Source organism: Anomaloglossus baeobatrachus, chromosome 5 (assembly GCF_048569485.1).
Source record: "Anomaloglossus baeobatrachus isolate aAnoBae1 chromosome 5, aAnoBae1.hap1, whole genome shotgun sequence".
Lineage (NCBI taxonomy): Eukaryota > Metazoa > Chordata > Amphibia > Anura > Aromobatidae > Anomaloglossus > Anomaloglossus baeobatrachus.
In genome coordinates, this window is record NC_134357.1 from 330,223,166 (window position 1) to 330,240,785 (window position 17,620).

A 17,620-nucleotide genomic window follows, 5' to 3' on the forward strand; every position below is an offset into this window, starting at 1 on the left:
GTTGTGTTGCCCCTCCGTGGGTAGGGGTTGGTGATCCCGGGGCCCGGTGATGATATGTGAAGTGTAGGGCCTGGAGGGCGCAGGGACGCGGGGGCAGCGCTGTGCCTTGCGGCACTATGGTACTCACTCAGCCTGACACACGGACACAGTTTGTACGGTAAACCAACGGCTGGTAGGACGGTCCCACAGACGGTTGCACCTGCACTCCCGGTAGGTGACGGTGATGTCCCTCTTCCTTGCACCTGTGTTGACTGATGGTAGCGGTGGATTCCCTCCGGTTACCCACTCCCCGGCTGCAATCTGGGCCGGAGGAGCTCTACACTTTGCCCGCAGGCGCTGGCCCTGAGAAACTTGTGCCGTGGCGGTGGCGGTGTCTCTCCAATACGGGTTGGGCTGTTGCCTTCAATCGGGACTTGGTTGTTGGGGGATCTGCGTCCCCGTCACTGACGGATTTGGCAAATCTGGCGACTCCTAGCCTTGCCGGGGTCCGAGAGGCCCCTGCCCTGGTGCTGACTGTCCTTCGGAACACTGCTCCAGACCACCGGGCACACAGCCAACGGGGTCCTTCCAGGAACTTCCAAACGGTCCCCCTCCAGACAGTCACCGCCGTTGCTGACCTTGCAGTTCTGGCCCTCACAAAGCTGGACCCTTCAGGCTGTCTTTCTCTTCTGTCACTTTACTTGCTTTTCCTCCTTTTCTACTTTCACTTTCACTTTCTAAACTCCTCCACTTTAGCTCCTCACTCCTACACCTCCCTGAGCTGACTCCTCACTCAAGCTCTCCCTGGGCTAATCTGCCTGGTTTCTTCCTGCCTCCAGTGTTGTGAGCTCCTCGGTGGGCGGAGCCAACCGCCTGGCCCACCCCCTGGTGTGCATCATCAACCTCTGGAGGAAGGCAACAAGGATTTGTGGTTAGCTGTGATGTGCCTACCTGGAGTGTGGGGTGTGGTGGTGTTGTGACCCATGTCCCCTGGCTTGCCCAGGGCGACACATTGGGTTCGCTCATCTCTAGTCTTAAGGGATTTGTTTAGCTGCCTGCTTGAAATGGGTGGGTGGTAGGTGCATGTATTGGATATTTAATGCAAAGTGTATGAAGTAAGGCAAAGTCAGTAGAACAAGAGAGCGCTGTAATTATTGGTCTGTCCCCCGGGGCTCTTAAAAAAAGGCAATAAGATAAATGATAACCTAAAAGTGTTCCACTAAAACCTTTATATTGTTTTGGCTTTGAGCACTTTATTGTTTTCACTTGACACAATACAAAGCAGACATTTAAATGTCATAGTTGTGAATACTCTTCTTTATTTAACAGATATGTCAGTGTATCCACATCTGATGAGAGAAGAACTTATGCTGTCCTGACAGTCAGATATGGCCACAAAGCCAATGGATCTATTGGCAGAACTTCAGCTCTTGGAGAAGGCATCCACTTTAGAAAGACTACGTGCAGCCAAGAAACGAAGAGAACAGCAACTGAAGAGGTGGGCCCAGAATGAAAGAGAAGAAGAGAACAGGAGACGACGCCAACAGAAATCTAGAAGGAAGACCCCCACCAGGAGCAAAAGAGTGTCTTTTCCTTCCCGTGTCACACTCCATGAGGCTTGTCTGAGGAATGACCCAGAAGAAGGTATGTACAAATCATAGAGGACAGAAGGAAAACATTGAGGAGGAGCATAAGGCTTGTGTGTATATGGTAGAGAGTTGGTGATTGATCATCACCAGCAATTTGTGCTTGTACCAGTAATTTGTGCTTGTACCAGTAATTTGTGCTTGTACCAGTAATTTGTGTCACTATGGAAACAAAAGGATTGACAAAGTTGGTTTTGACAATAGTTTAACAATCAGCTATGAATTTTCTATGTAGCGTATTAGTAATCTAATATATAAAGCTGAGTGTATGTATGTACTGTATGTGTGTATATGTACCGTATATATGTGTATATGTATGTCCGCTAAAGGAATCCACACCGTCGCATTTACAATCACGAAATTTTACACAGATGCCTCATTTGACTCAGGTAGCGTCATAGACTATGTTTTGTGGGGAAAATGTAACCCTACGCTTTACAGTTATTTGCCAAAAAACCTGCTTACATTAAAGTGAATGGAGCTGAAAGTTACAGGTCATTAATAGGAACTCTGATTGGTTGCTATAGGCAACCAAGGACATTATTAGTATAAGAAGCTTATGTGTCAGTTAATATGATTTTGGAGGAGAGATGGATAGAGAGAGACAGAGAGACACAGAGAGACAGCCAGTCAAAGAGACAGAAAGTCAGACAGACAGAAAGACAGAGAGAGACACAGACAGAGAGACAGCCAGTCAAAGAGACAGAAAGCCAGACAGACAGAAAAACAGAGAGAGACACAGACAGAAAGAGACAGAGAGCTTGACTGATAATGAGAGCGATGGATAGAGAAAGAGACAGAGAGACAGACAGAGATAGAGAGAATGACAGACAGAGAGTGACAGAGAGAGAATCAGAGAGAGAGAGACAGGCAGACAGAGACAGACAGACAGAGAAGGAGACAGACAGAGAGGTCGAGAGTGGGAGAGAGACAGAGAGTCACTTAGCTACTATCCCAGGCAACGCTGGGTACTACAGCTAGTATATACAGTACAGACCAAAAGTTTGGACACACCTTCTCATTCAAAAAGTTTTCTTTATTTTCATGATTCTGAAAATTGTTGATTCACATTGAAGGCATCAAAACTATGAATTAACACATGTGGAATGAAATACTTAATAAAAAAAGGGAAACAACTGAAAGTATGTCTTATATTCTAGGTTCTTCAAAGTAGCCACCTTTTGCTTTGATTACTGCTTTGCACACTCTTGGCAATCTCTTGATGAGCTTCAAGAGGTAGTCACCGGAAATGGTCTTCCAACAGTCTTGAAGGAGTTCCCAGAGATGCTTAGCACTTGTTGGCCCTTTTGCCTTCACTCTGCGGTCCAGCTCACCCCAAACCATCTCAATTGGGTTCAGGTCTGGTGACTGTGGAGGCCAGGTCATCTGGCGTAGCACCCCATCACTCTCCTTCTTAGTGAAAAAGCCCTTACACAGCCTAGAGGTGTGTTTGGGGTTATTGTCCTGTTGAAAAATAAATGATGCTCCAACTAAACGCAAACCGAATGGAATAGCATGCTGCTGCAAGATGCTGTGGTAGCCATGCTGGTTCAATATGCCTTCAATTTTGAATAAATCCCCAACAGTGTTACCAGCAAAGCACCCCCACACCATCACACCTCCTCCTCCATGCTTCAGAGTGGAAACCAGGCATGTAGAGTCCATCCGTTCACCTTTTCTGCGTCGCTCAAAGACACGGTGGTTGGATCTAAAGATCTCAAATTTGGACTCATCAGACCAAAGCACAGATTTCCACTGGTCTAATGTCCATTCCTTGTGTTTTTTAGCCCAAACAAGTCTCTTCTGCTTGTTGCCTGTCCTTAGCAGTGGTTTCCTAGCGGCTATTTTACCATGAAGACCTGATGCACAAAGTCTCCTCTTAACAGTTGTTCTAGAGATGTGTCTGCTGCTAGAACTCTGTGTGGCATTGACCTGGTCTCTAATCTGAGCTGCTGTTAACCTGCGATTTCTGAGGCTTGTGACTCGGATAAACTTATCCTTCGCAGCAGAGATGACTCTTAGGGGTACTTTACACGTTGCGACATTGCTACCGCTATATCGTCGGGGTCACGGTTGTTGTGACACACATCCGGCGCCGGTAGCGACATCGCAATATGTAAATTCTAGGAGCGACGATGAACAAGCGCAAAACAGTCAAAAATCGTTGATCTGTGTCACGTCGTTTATTTTCATAATGTCGCTCCAGCTGCAGATACGATGTTGTTTGTCGTTCCTGCAGCTCCACACATCGCTGTGTGTGAAGCCGCAGGAGCGACAAACATCTCCTTACCTGCGTCCACAGTCAATGCGGAAGGAAGAAGGTGGGCGGGATGTTATGTCCCGCACATCTCCACCCCTCCGCTGCTATTGGCTGGCCGCTTAGTGACATCAGGGTCGAACGCACCTCCCCCTTGAAGGAGGGATTGTTCGGCGGTCACAGCGACGTCGGCGACAAGGTATGTGCGTGTGAAGCTGCCGTAGCGATAATATTCGCTACGGCAGCGATCACCAGATATCGCATGTGCGACGGGGGCGGGTACTATCGCGCTGGACATCGCTAGCTGATGCTAGCGATGTTGCAACGTGTAAAGTACCCCTTAGTCTTCCTTTCCTGCGGCGGTCCTGATGTGAGCCAGTTTTTTTGTAGCGTTTGATGGTTTTTGCCACTGCACTTGGGGACACTTTCAAAGTTTTCCCAATTTTTCAGACTGACTGACCTTCATTTCTTAAAGTAATGATGGCCACCCGTTTGTCTTTACTTAGCTGCTTTTTTCTTGCCATAATACAAATTCTAACAGTCTATTCAGTAGGACTATCAGCTGTGTATCCACCAGACATCTGCACAACACAACTGATGGTCCCAACCCCATTTATAAGGCAAGAAATCCCACGTATTAAACCTGACAGGTCACACCTGTGAAGTGAAAACCATTTCCGGTGACTACCTCTTGAAGCTCATCAAGAGAATGCCAAAAGTGTGCAAAGTAGTAATCAAAGCAAAAGGTGGCTACTTTGAAGAACCTAGAATATAAGACAAATTTTCAGTTGTTTCACACTTTTTTGTTAAGTATTTCATTCCACATGTGTTAATTTATAGTTTTGATGCCTTCATTGTGAATCTACAGTTTTCAGAGTCTTGAAAATAAAGAAAACTCTTTGAATGAGAAGGTGTGACCAAACGTTTGGTCTGTACTTTATATATATATATATATATATATATATATATACAGTGCCTAAAAGTAGTATTCAACCCCCTGCAGATTTAGCAGGTTTACACATTCGGAATTAACTTGGCATTGTGACATTTGGACTGTAGATCAGCCTGGAAGTGTGAAATGCACTGCAGCAAAAAAGAATGTTATTTCTTTTTTTTCTTTTTTTTTTAAATTGTGAAAAGTTTATTCAGAGGGCCATTTATTATTCAACCCCTCAAACCACAAGAATTCTGTTTGGTTCCCCTTAAGTATTAAGAAGTATTTCAGGCACAAAGAACAATGAGCTTCACATGTTTGGATTAATTATCTCTTTTTCCAGCCTTTTCTGACTAATTAAGACCCTCCCCAAACTTGTGAACAGCACTCATACTTGGTCAACATGGGAAAGACAAAGGAGCATTCCAAGGCCATCAGAGACAAGATCGTGGAGGGTCACAAGGCTGGCAAGGGGTACAAAACCCTTTCCAAGGAGTTGGGCCTACCTGTCTCCACTGTTGGGAGCATCATCCGGAAGTGGAAGGCTTATGGAACTACTGTTAGCCTGCCACGGCCTGGACAGCCTTTGAAAGTATCCACCCGTGCCGAGGCCAGGCTTGTCCGAAGAGTCAAGGCTAACCCAAGGACAACAAGGAAGGAGCCCCGGGAAGATCTCATGGCAGTGGGGACATTGGTTTCAGTCAATACCATAAGTAACATACTCCACCGCAATGGTCTCCGTTCCAGACGAGCCCGTAAGGTACCTTTACTTTCAAAGCGTCATGTCAAGGCTCGTCTACAGTTTGCTCATGATCACTTGGAGGACTCTGAGACAGACTGGTTGAAGGTTCTCTGGTCTGATGAGACCAAGATCGAGATCTTTGGTGCCAACCACACACGTGACGTTTAGAGACTGGATGGCACTGCATACGACCCCAAGAATACCATCCCTACAGTCAAGCATGGTGGTGGCAGCATCATGCTGTGGGGCTGTTTCTCAGCCAAGGGGCCTGGCCATCTGGTCCGCATCCATGGGAAGATGGATAGCACGGCCTACCTGGAGATTTTGGCCAAGAACCTCCGCTCCTCCATCAAGGATCTTAAGATGGGTCGTCATTTCATCTTCCAACAAGACAACGACCCAAAGCACACAGCCAAGAAAACCAAGGCCTGGTTCAAGAGGGAAAAAATCAAGGTGTTGCAGTGGCCTAGTCAGTCTCCTGACCTTAACCCAATTGAAAACTTGTGGAAGGAGCTCAAGATTAAAGTCCACATGAGACACCCAAAGAACCTAGATAACTTGGAGAAGATCTGCATGGAGGAGTGGGCCAAGATAACTCCAGAGACCTGTGCCGGCCTGATCAGGTCTTATAAAAGACGATTATTAGCTGTAATTGCAAACAAGGGTTATTCCACAAAATATTAAACCTAGGGGTTGAATAATAATTGACCCACACTTTTATGTTGAAAATGTATTAAAATTTAACTGAGCAACATAACTTGTTGGTTTGTAAGATTTATGCATCTGTTAATAAATCCTGCTCTTGTTTGACGTTTGCAGGCTCTAACTTATTTGCATCTTATCAAACCTGCTAAATCTGCAGGGGGTTGAATACTACTTGTAGGCAATGTATATATATATATATATATATATATATATATATATATATAATATATATATATATAAAAATGGACAATACATCTGCTAATTAATTGGATAGTTGGTTTGGATGGGGCTGTGTTTGGGTCTGTGGATAACAGATGAGGCTACATTGTTGTGTGGGTTTAAGGTAGTGGCAATTAAAGGGTTATTCTTGAATAGTACGGTTGAGTTTTATTCAGATCTGTAATAATAAGTACCGATGAGGCATTTATGGATCTGTATTGAGATAGAACAAAATTATGTGAAAGGAGCACTTGGAGCAAAACACATTGTGTTATGGCCGTTGCGGGTCTTGAGGGGGCGGAGCATGACACAATGCTTTTCTCATTAGTGTTGTTTGTCATACATCGCCCCTTCAGGCCCTGCACTAACTAAGACGCAGTAAATGTTTTGCTCAGAGTGTTTCTTTCACCTTCTTTAGTATAGATGAGAGCGATTACCGCAACTGCTGATTTGTGTGGGATTGAGAATTACAAGTGTTTAGAAATTAGTTCTGTTAGTCATAGAATTCAGATGCTTCAAAATCATTGCAGTGCGTGGGATCGTGGGTGGATGCGTTCAGTGTTGTTAGTAATAAGCACTGAGGCTGAAAAAAATGCATTTACAAATCCTGATGAAAAACACGCTTTACATAATATGCTGTACGCACGTTCTCTGGTGCTGTGCTGGCCACATAACATAGGGACTCACAGATTAAGACGTAGGAACGAAGGCCGGGTTCAGGCGAGCGCGTGGTGTCACCTGTAGTAATAGCAATAATTAGAGTAATCTTTATTTATTTAGCACCAACATATTCCGCCGCGCTTTACAATTCAGAGGAGACATATACCGACAGTCATCTTTATGGCTGTATTTCATACTATTTTTTGAGCATCCGAACACCTTGTATAGGTGAGTCTGAATACACCAGTGCTTGCTGCGGTTTTTTTCTCACTGACCATCTGACTAATGTTATTCAATAGGGTTGTTCAGATGACAGCTTTTTACTGTGTGCTGCCTGCTTTTTTCATGGACAGTATGCATCTGTTTAATACGCTCGTCTGAATGAGCCCTTAGAGGGGTTGTCCAGCCTTGGGGCTCAAGTTTCCAGTCACTCTATGTGACTGCACACTTGTGAATTTTCACAGCTTGCAGTGTGCACGCTGTCAGTATTTTCTGATGTTGCCACCGGGAGTAGGCGGGCATGTGACCGCAAGTAAGCGATTTCCATATTTGCAGTCACGTGCTGAGTAGACATGCGCGACCTCGCTCAGTACAAGTAAATTGAGTGAAGCCAGAATGTGGTGGAAACTATGCAATTCAAATATATGCTGTGACATGACTCCCCCACACGCGTACCTGTGTCCGTTGTCACCACTTCAGAACGCCAGGTTTAGGGTCAGCACGCATGATCAGAAGTCCAGCACTTTTGGTCATGTGCATTATGAAGCCGGGTGTAGGCGTCCTGGCTTCAGAGAGGTCTAATGCGCATGACTGGAAGTGCCGGGACTTTGATCATACGCACTGACCCTAAAACCGGCGGTGACAATGGACATAGGTACAAGCGTCACCGTTGATGACACTAGGCAATGGGCATTGAATTGCATGCTTGTGGGCATGCTAACATGCTAAGAGGGAGGACTAGTTGGGGGAACTAATGCCCTTGCGACTAATAGTTGTTCTCATAACATATGATAAAGGATCTTTAGAAATACCTTTTCTAAAGATCTCTTTATCTATGCAATTTCTTTTTATTGAGCATCCATGTGTTTTCAGTCAGCAGAAAGGAGTAAGCTATTGTCAGATTCCTCTGTCAGCTGCTTATTTTCCCTAAGAACTAAGGAGCAGAGGTTTGAATTCACAATAACATATTCTTCTCTCTATCATATGTACAAATTGGATGGTTGGCAGTTCTCGTTGAAATCAGGGGCTGATGTAAATCCAATGTGCATGTGTCCTACAGATGATCTAATTTTACCAATAACTTTGTGTAAAGGCTGCGTTACACGCAGCGACATCGCTAGCGAAGTCGCTCGTGAAAGCACCTGCCCCCGTCGTTTGTGCGTCACGAGTAAATTGTTGCCCGTGGCGCACAATATCACTGTTACCCGTCACATGTACTTATCTTCCTCGCAACGTCGCTGTGAGCGGCGAACAACCTCTTCGTTAAGGCGGAGGTTTGTGCGCCGTCACAGCGACGTCACACAGCGGCCGACCAATAGAAGCAGAGGGGCGGTGACCAGCCACAATAACGACACGCCCACCTCGTTGCCGGAGGATGCAGGTAAGCTGTTGTTCGTTTTTCCCGGGGTGTCACACGTAGCGTTGTGTGCTGCCTCAGGAACGAACAACCTACGTCCACAACAACCAACGAGATTTTGAAAATGAACGACGTGTCAACGATCAACGATTAGGTGAGTATGTTTGATCGTTAACACTCGCCGGATGTGCGTCACGAATTCCATGACCCCGACGACATATCGTTAGATATGTCGTTGCATGTAAAGCCACCTTATGCCGCTTTACACGCTGCGATATCGGTACCGATATCGATAGTGTGGGTACCCGCCCCCATCTGTTGTGTGACATGGGCAAATCGCTGCCCGTGGCGCACAACATCGCCAAGAGCCGTCACATATATTTACCTGCCTAGCGACGTCACTGTGACCGGCGAACCGCCTCCTTTCTAAGGGGGCAGTTCGTTCAGCGTCACAGCGACGTCACAGTATCGTCACTGAACCACCGCCCAATAGCAGCGGAGGGGCGGAGATGAGCGGGACGTAACATCCCGCCCACCTCCTTCCTTCTGCATAGCGGCCGGGAGGCAGGTAAGGAGAGCTTACTCGTTCCTGCGGCGTCACACGGAGCGATGTGTGCTGCCGCAGGAACGAGGAACAACTTCGTTACTGCTGCAGTAACGATATTTGAGAATGGACCCCCATGTCACAGATGAGCGATTTTGCAAGTTTTTGCGACGATGCAAAATCGCTCATAGGTGTCACACGCAACGGCATCGCTAATGCGGCCGGATGTGCGTCACCAATTCCGTGACCCGAATGACAACGCATTAGCGATGTCGTAGTGTGTAAAGCCCCCTTAAAGGTCTTGCCTATTCACAGAAGTGGAAGTACTGACAACAAGTATTAAAGATGCCATCAACAACAACAAACCGTGACATGTTTACACTGGTCACTGAATGCGCACCTGCTTCCAATCTAATAATTTTCCATCAGATAATTACTGTGTAAAGACTTTGAAGTATTTTTAGCTAAACTGAAAGGTAATTTTATCCAGCAATCAGATCCTGAGCATGGAGTTTAGCAGAGACTTGACTGAACTGAGTGGAGGTCAAGCTTGCTCACCTCTGTTCCATTCATTATCTATGGGACTGCTGTAAATAGCAAAGCAGGACTTGACTTTATCCATCAGTCACATAGATATTAAATGGAATGGATGCTCGACCTCTACTTCATTCAGACAGGTTACTATAGAGCTTCATTCTTGTGATAGCTAAGGCTGGCTTTGCACGTTGCGACATTGCACGTGCGATGTCGATGGGGTCAAATCGAAAGTGACGCACATCCGGCGTCGCAGTCGATATCGCAACGTGTAAAACCTTTTTGATACGATGAACGAGCGCAAAAGCGTCGTTATCGTATCATCGCTGCAGCCTCCGACATTTCCATAATGCCGGTGCAGCGACAGGTACGATGTTGTTCCTCGCTCCTGCGGCAGCACACATCACTGTGTATGAAGCCGCAGGAGCGAGGAACTTCAACTTACCTGCCGCCGGCTGCAATGAGAAGGACGGAGGTGGGCGGGATGTTTACATCCTGCTCATCTCCGCCCCTCCGCTTCAATTGGCCGCCTGCCGTGTGACGTCACTGTGACGCCGCACGACCCGCCCCCTAAGGAAGGAGGCGGGTCGCCGGCCAGAGGGACGTCGCACGGCATGTATGTGCGTGTAAAGCTGCCGTAGCGATAATAATCATTACGGCAGCTTTCACTAGATATCGAATGTGCGACGGGGGCGGGACTATCGCTGCAGCATCGGTAACACATTGTTACCGATGTTGCAACGTGCAAAGCCCGCCTAAGAGTCTCAACAGTTGGACCATCAGTGAACAGTACATTATCACCTACCGTATGAATAGGGGATACCTTTCAATTTTGGTAACATCCCTTTAGCTACTTCTATAACACCCAAAGACCATAAACGTCTGGGTGATTCATACTTTGCTCTGCCCTCATGTTCTAAAATGTCAATAAAGAGTAAAGATGTCGCTTGTGAAACCACCCGCCCCCGTTGTTTGTGTGTCACGGGCAAATCTTTGCCCGTGGCGCACAACATCGCTAGTACCCGTCACACTACTTACCTTCCTAGCGACGTCACTGTGGGCGGCGAACAGCCTCCTTTCTAAGGGGGCGGTTCGTGCGGCGTCACAGCGATGTCACCCGGCAGGCGTCCATTAGAAGCGGAGGGCCGGAGAGCAGACGCATGGCAGTCACTCCCACCTCGTTGCCGGACGACGCAGGTACGTTGCTGTTCGTCGTTCCTGGGGTGTCACACGTAGCGATGTGTGCTGCCTTAGGAATGATGAACAACCTGCCTCCTGAACCAGCAACGATTTTATGGAAATGAACGACGTGTCAACGATCAACGATAAGGTGAGTATTTTTGATCGTTAGCGGTCTCTCGTAGGTGTCACACGCAACAACGTCGCTAACGAGGCCGGATGTGCTTCACGAATTCCATGACCCCAACGACATCTCATTAGCGATGTTGTTGTGTGTAACGGGGCCTTAAGCAGATTGCAGGAGATTGTACAGCTGTGGAAATGGGGAGTGGGTTATTAGACACTACTGGACTATCCCATAGAGAAGGCAGAGATGGTTTATTACCATGTCTGCCTTCTTGATTGTATACACAGCCCCAAAGCAGCACTTGTTTATGCAGATTAGGAACTAATTGGGGCTCATATACCAGTCCTGCTTGCAGGGAGAATCAGCAATTAAAAGAATGTAGTAATATGTTAAAATGCCCCCCAAAGATTTTTTAAGACTTTATGTGGACATAGTGTATGAAATAAATCGAAATAAAGAAGCAGGAAAAAATAATTGAATTTAAAAAAGGAAAAAAAAAAGACGCTGTCAGTCTGAATCATTGTTTCTAGCCCGGCTCCACTAAAAATAAATATGTCCAATGTATAACTAGAATTTCTACAGAAAGTGGAAAGCAATTTAAAATGTTTTGTGATTGTAACAAAAAATAAAAGGAAAAAAATGAAAAATAGACATGTATTTCATATTTTTCTTTGCATTTCCCCTTATATCAGCAATACAAAATAAATATAAAAATGACATAAAAATAATGTTGCATGTACTGCCAAAACAAATGGCAAAAATTATCTGAATATCCGAAGAATAATTTTTTTTTTATAACCGTTAAAATCGTATGCATGATAAAACCCAAAAATATGCCTGGGAAGGAATGGGGAAAAATAATCTTTTGTCAGGGAGCTTTGGGAAGGGGGGGAGGGGGGGTGTTGCATTTTAATAATTAAAACCTACTTGCCCCTAAACTTCTGTAGTAAGAGCCAGAACTAAAGGCCCCGTCACACGCTACGATATATCTAACGATATGTCGTCGGGGTCACGGAATTCGTGACGCACATCCGGCATCGTTAGAGTTGTCGCAGCGTGTGACAGTTCCGAACGACTGTTAATGAGCAAAAATACTCACCTCATCGTTGCTCGTTGACACGTCGTTCATTTTCATAATGTCGTTCCTCCTTCTGCGCGTCGGTTGTTCGTTGTTACCGAAGCAGCACACGTCGCTACGTGTGCCACACCGGGAACGACGAACACAGCTTACCTGCGTCCCGCCGGCAATGAGGAAGGAAGGAGGTGGGCAGGATGTTACGTCTCGTTCATCTCCGCCCCTTTGCTTCTATTGGGCGGCCGCTGTGTGATGTCGCTGTGACGCCGAACGTCCCTTCCCCTTCAGGAAGAGGATGTTTGCCGCCCACAGCGACGTTGTGAGGGAGGTAAGTACGTGTGATGGGGGTTAACGAAATTGTGCGCCACGGGCAACGAATTGCCCGTGACGCACAAATGGCGGGGGCGGGTGCGATCGCTCATGCGATCGCACGATATATCAAAGCGTGTGACAGGGCCTTAACAGTTAAAGAGGTTGTCACTTTTTGGACAACCCCTTCTCAATCTGTATGTTTCCCCACATCACAATAATAATTATACTCACCTCTGATGTCGTTCCAGTGATGTCAGCACTGTCTCTCCTGGGATTGCATGAATGTGATGTCGCACAATCCTGGCAGCCAATCAGCAGCCACTTTACTCTCATCACCATTGAATGTATCAAATACATCCAGGGGAAGAGAGAGAGAGCAACAGTGTCACTTCCTTTGGATGTAAGCGATTTGTCAGTAGGCAAGCAGAGTGAAGCGGACGCTAATTGACTTGGTGCATGTAATGTCACACAGTTATGCCATCCTGAAAAAAAAATGCTGTTACCAGTGGAACAGCGCTGGCACCAGAGGTGAGTATAAGTTTTATTACTTTAAATGGGTGAAGCATATGGATTGAGATGGGTGGACAACCCCTTTAATGGAGGAGTGGTTGTAGATGCTCACTAATGTACTTTTTACTCAGGGGACTTTTGGGCCCTGTTCTAAATTTTGGTGAGGGGTCCAAGTGCTGTAACCCGCAGTCATGATACATTTGTGGATAGGTGATATATGTTATTTATGGGATTATCCAATTAAAGGCGTTTTCCCACGAACAAAGTTCATGTCAATGTTAATTTTAATAATAGATCTTGGAATAATAATAATAATTTCCACAATTGGATGTAATTAAAAAAAATGTTCCCGTGCTGAGATAATCTTATATATGTGCCCCTGCTGTGTACTGTGTAATGGCCGTGTCTGACTGTACAGGGACATGGTCTGATCATACCACAGTTCCTGGGCAGGGGAGGACAGAAAAGAGTATGCAAACATTACAGCACGGGATCATAGCTCGTTCTTTCGTGAGGTAAAACATTTCCCTGCCTTTATTAAAAAAGTTTTACCTCAAAGAAATAATTATTTGCCATCCCATGCTGTAATGTCTGTATACTTTTTACCCCCCTTCTCTGCCCAGGAGATGTGGGATGGTCAGACCATGTTCCTGTATAGTCAGACACGGCCATTACACAGTATATAGCAGGGGCACATATATAAGATTATCTCAGCACAGGAACATTTTTTTTAAACACATCCAATTGTGGAAATTATTATTATTCCAAGATCTATTGATTTAAAATGAACTTTGTTTGTGGAAAAACCCCTTTAGGCTCTGTGCGCACTGGGAAATGGAATTTTCTTGTGAAAATTCCGCATGCTCTCAAAGATTACCGCACCCGCGGTAAAAAACCGCGGGAAACCGCACCCGAAAACCGCATGCGGTTTGCCGCGGTTTTACCGCGGTATTATTCGCGGTATTGCCGCGGTTTTGCCGCGTGCGGGTTGGGATGTGCTTTATTGCATTCAATGCAATAAAGCACATTGAAGAAAAAAAAAAAAAAAAAAGTCATTTAATTCTGAGATAGTAGATAGACAGAAGAATAGATAGAGGGATAGACAGACAGATAGATAGAGGGATAGATACAGGACAGATCGCTGCATTTCCCACGGTCGGCAGTGAGTTCACATTACCGGCCGTGGGAAATGACCGGTAATTACCTCTGCTGTCTGCTGCATTCAGCCTGTATCTGTGACAGTCGCGGCTGGATGTCAGCAGTGCAGGACGCTGGAGCCGGAGCTGTGTGGATTACGCCGGAGCTTTGTTTGGGGGGGGTTAATAAAATGGTGAACGAGGCTTGTTGGTTTTATTTAAAATAAAGGATTTTTCGGTGTCTGTGTTTTTTTCACTTTACTTACGGGTTGATCATGTCAGCTGTCACATAGACGCTGCCATGATCAAGCCTGGGGTTAATGGCGGTGGTCCCCCACCATCATTAACCCCTTGTATTACCTTGCCACCACTGCTACACGGTGGCAAGAAGAGCCGAGGACACGCCGGTAGTGCCGCATAATGCATGCGACAGTGCCGGGGCAGCTGCGGCTGATATTCTCGGCTGCGGGAGGGGGAGTGAGGCGGGGGGGACATTACCCCTGCCCCTCTCCCTCCCCAGCCTGAGAATACCGGCCGCCGCTGTGTGCTTACCTCAGCTGGAAGGTAAATATGCAGCGGAGCCCACGTTCTTTTTTTTCTATATTTCCGTTTTCTTTCTATGTGTGTTCTATGTGTCTGTGATGTCTATCTGTGTCTGTGATGTCTGTGTGTGTGTGTGTGATGTGTGTGTTTACTCTCTGCACGGCTTCCTCTTCCTGTAATGACATCACTTCCCTGCAAAACCGCAGACAGGCGATGTACATTACCGGAGGTAAACCGCGAAATACCGCAGGGAATAACGCAGGAAAACGCAGTGAACCGCACAGAATTTGCTGCCTGCGTTATTCCCTGCGGGATTTCATGATTAACATTGAGTCAATGTAGTGAAATCCCGCAGCGATGTGCGGAAAAGAAGTGACATGCACTTGTTTTTGCTGCGGGATTCCCGCAGCAAAACATGCAGCTGTCAAATTCCGCCCAGTGCGCACAGGATTTTTTTTCTCCATAGGATTTGCTGGTGATTCACTGCAGAGATGTTATGAACATTTTCTGCAGCGAAACATGCAGCAAATCCGCGGAAAATCCGCGGCAAAATCCGGTAAGTGCGCACATAGCCTAAAGCTATTCTTTGAATAGAATAACATAAACATGTAAGGCAAACTTCTTTTCCAAATCGTGGAGTCTACAATATCGATGACCTATCCTTGGGATAGGTTATCAATATCATATTAGTGGAGCAGCCCCATCAATCGGCTACTACCAGGTCCTGAGGTGGTCAATTTCAGTACAGCAGCTCAGCTTCTATTTACTTCAATGATAGTTGAACTACAGTACCTGAGAACAGTCCTTACACAGTGTTTGGAGCTGTGTTGCACCTGCTAACAGCTTATCGGTGGTGGCGATGGGCTTCAGACTCGCATTGATCTGATATTGTTGACCTATTCTAAGGACAGGTCACCAATATCAAAGTCCCAGACAACCCCTTTAAATAAGTCCTTTTTTATGATGTGCTTTTGTGTTGTAAAATGCTGTGTCAACGAAGTAAGAATGAGAGTGACACATAATGTCAGGTTAATAACATGGCTGATATAATTACTAGCTCCCCTGACATAACAATGATGACTTCTGTACATCCTGTCTGAATGAGCGTTCAACAAGATTACAATATGTGATTATCATCTGACTTAATAAGAGTTTGATGGAAAGTGAAAAAAGGTGTGAACTTCAAGGTCTCGGCAGTACAAAGGTGACTGGGTGGGTCAGTAAGGGTTAAAGAAGCACAAGGACACCTGACTATTTCTGTACCAATAAACCTTGGTGAAGCTTGTTATGCAGACTTGTTAGGAACCGGAGCCGGCGGGTTTGAGAGAGCCGAGTACCAGATCTTTGTTTAAGGGAACATAGGGATTGGACACTACACATAGGAGACACCTCGTGAGGGTTGTTGGAGTCTCTCTCCACCTTCGTTCAGCTGGTTATGAAATGTAAGGGATAATGGTCTCGTAAAAAACTTTTTCCGAAAGCTCAGAGCTTTTTAAACACTATACAACTATCTACCGGCACTGTGAGGTGTAACATTAAAAATGTAAAGTATGACAGTAATTCAGGTGCAGTGAAGGGGCTCAAAGACCCCCAAGAACAATCCTGAGGTTTCAGTTCTCTATTGCATGGCAGTGTCTGTACTACTTGGCTCGACTCGTAAGGAGGCCATACATACTATATAGAAGTAGGAGGATGAAAAAAACAAATGTTGAATGAGTATTGTCAGGGAAACATTAGATTTGCTGACACAGTATACACGATTTTTTCATTATTACCAATAAACCATGCCATACATTTCAAATACATAGGGGACCAAAGATCTTTTGGCTTTGGCCAAATATGGGATAAAAAGATTTAGGCATGGCCAACTTCCTGCTAGATAATGAAAATGTGTCGTCAGTCGGCTGTGTCGTCAGTCGGCTGTGTCGTCAGTCGGTTTATTGAATTTCATCAGATTAACTTTATGGTTGAAATCATCCATCTTCATCAACACAGCAGCCTTGGAGAACTTGCTGTGGAGCACTGTTGGTTGTCTTCCATTTAACCTGTCACATCCCAAAACGCTATTAACCTGCAGATACTAGGTTAATCTGCAGGTTAATAGTGTTCCAAAGCTGCCCAGCCACTGTACTAAAAGTGCGGGTATTTGTCACGCTTCCCGGTCCCCTGGTCCCGTTCTCCGGTCCCCGTGGCCCGCTCCCCGCTCCCCGGCGGCGTCCCCTGCTCACCACTCCGGTCCCGGCCTCCTCGACCCCGCCTGCAGCCTCCATGCGTCCAGCTCCTCGCTCCCGGCGCTCCTCTGCGACGTGGGACTCCCAGCCGGGCGCTCCTGCTTCCTCCTCACCGCTTCCTGGACTGGCTTCTGGCACACGGGCCTCGCGCATGCGCATTAGGGCGCGCGCGCGGTCATTGACCCTTTCTTAAAGGGCCAGCACCCAGAAACAGGATATTGCATAGACAGGTACAGGGTATATAAGGTTTCTCTTTCCTGGTGGGCGGGGCCTGTTCTACGTGTTTAGCAAGCTAGTGTTCAGGTCCCCGTGTTGCTTTGCCTTGTGCTTTGCCTTGCATTAACGCTGTCCTGTCTCGTAGAGCCTGTCCTGCCACGCCAGTCGCTCCGAACCAAGTCCATCCCTGGACCCTGACGGTGACTTCGGCGGATGCCCCACCACCTCTGCAGCTCCGCCAGTCTCCAGTCCCTGGCTCCGTTCGGTGACCCGTTCCATCGCTCAGCAGGTTCCGGATCCCGCCTGACCCTACAACCCGGCCTCGGACCCTGAGCCTCGTCACCCGGACTACCGTCCAGAACTCCGTGGGTTCAGCATCATCCACCTTTCCTGCTCCTCTACGGACTGTCCAGCTACCTATAGTGCTTCGGCTGCCGTGCATCAGGACCCTCTGGCGGGGTGACCGGCCTGGCTGCCTCCTCAGGGGACATCGGT

At 46.6% G+C, this 17,620-nt stretch overlaps 1 protein-coding gene across 1 annotated transcript in view; it reads left to right on the top strand.

Moving 5' to 3' along the window:
* The window catches only part of LOC142311409 (protein phosphatase 1 regulatory inhibitor subunit 16B-like), a 106,348-nt gene that overhangs the window by 19,579 nt on the left and 69,149 nt on the right, over positions 1–17,620 (top strand). The window contains exon 2 of the mRNA XM_075349802.1: positions 1,309–1,623. Within this exon, the coding sequence (XP_075205917.1) occupies positions 1,368–1,623 (256 nt within the window). The 5' untranslated portion in view covers positions 1,309–1,367. The remainder of the gene's footprint in view (positions 1–1,308; positions 1,624–17,620) is intronic.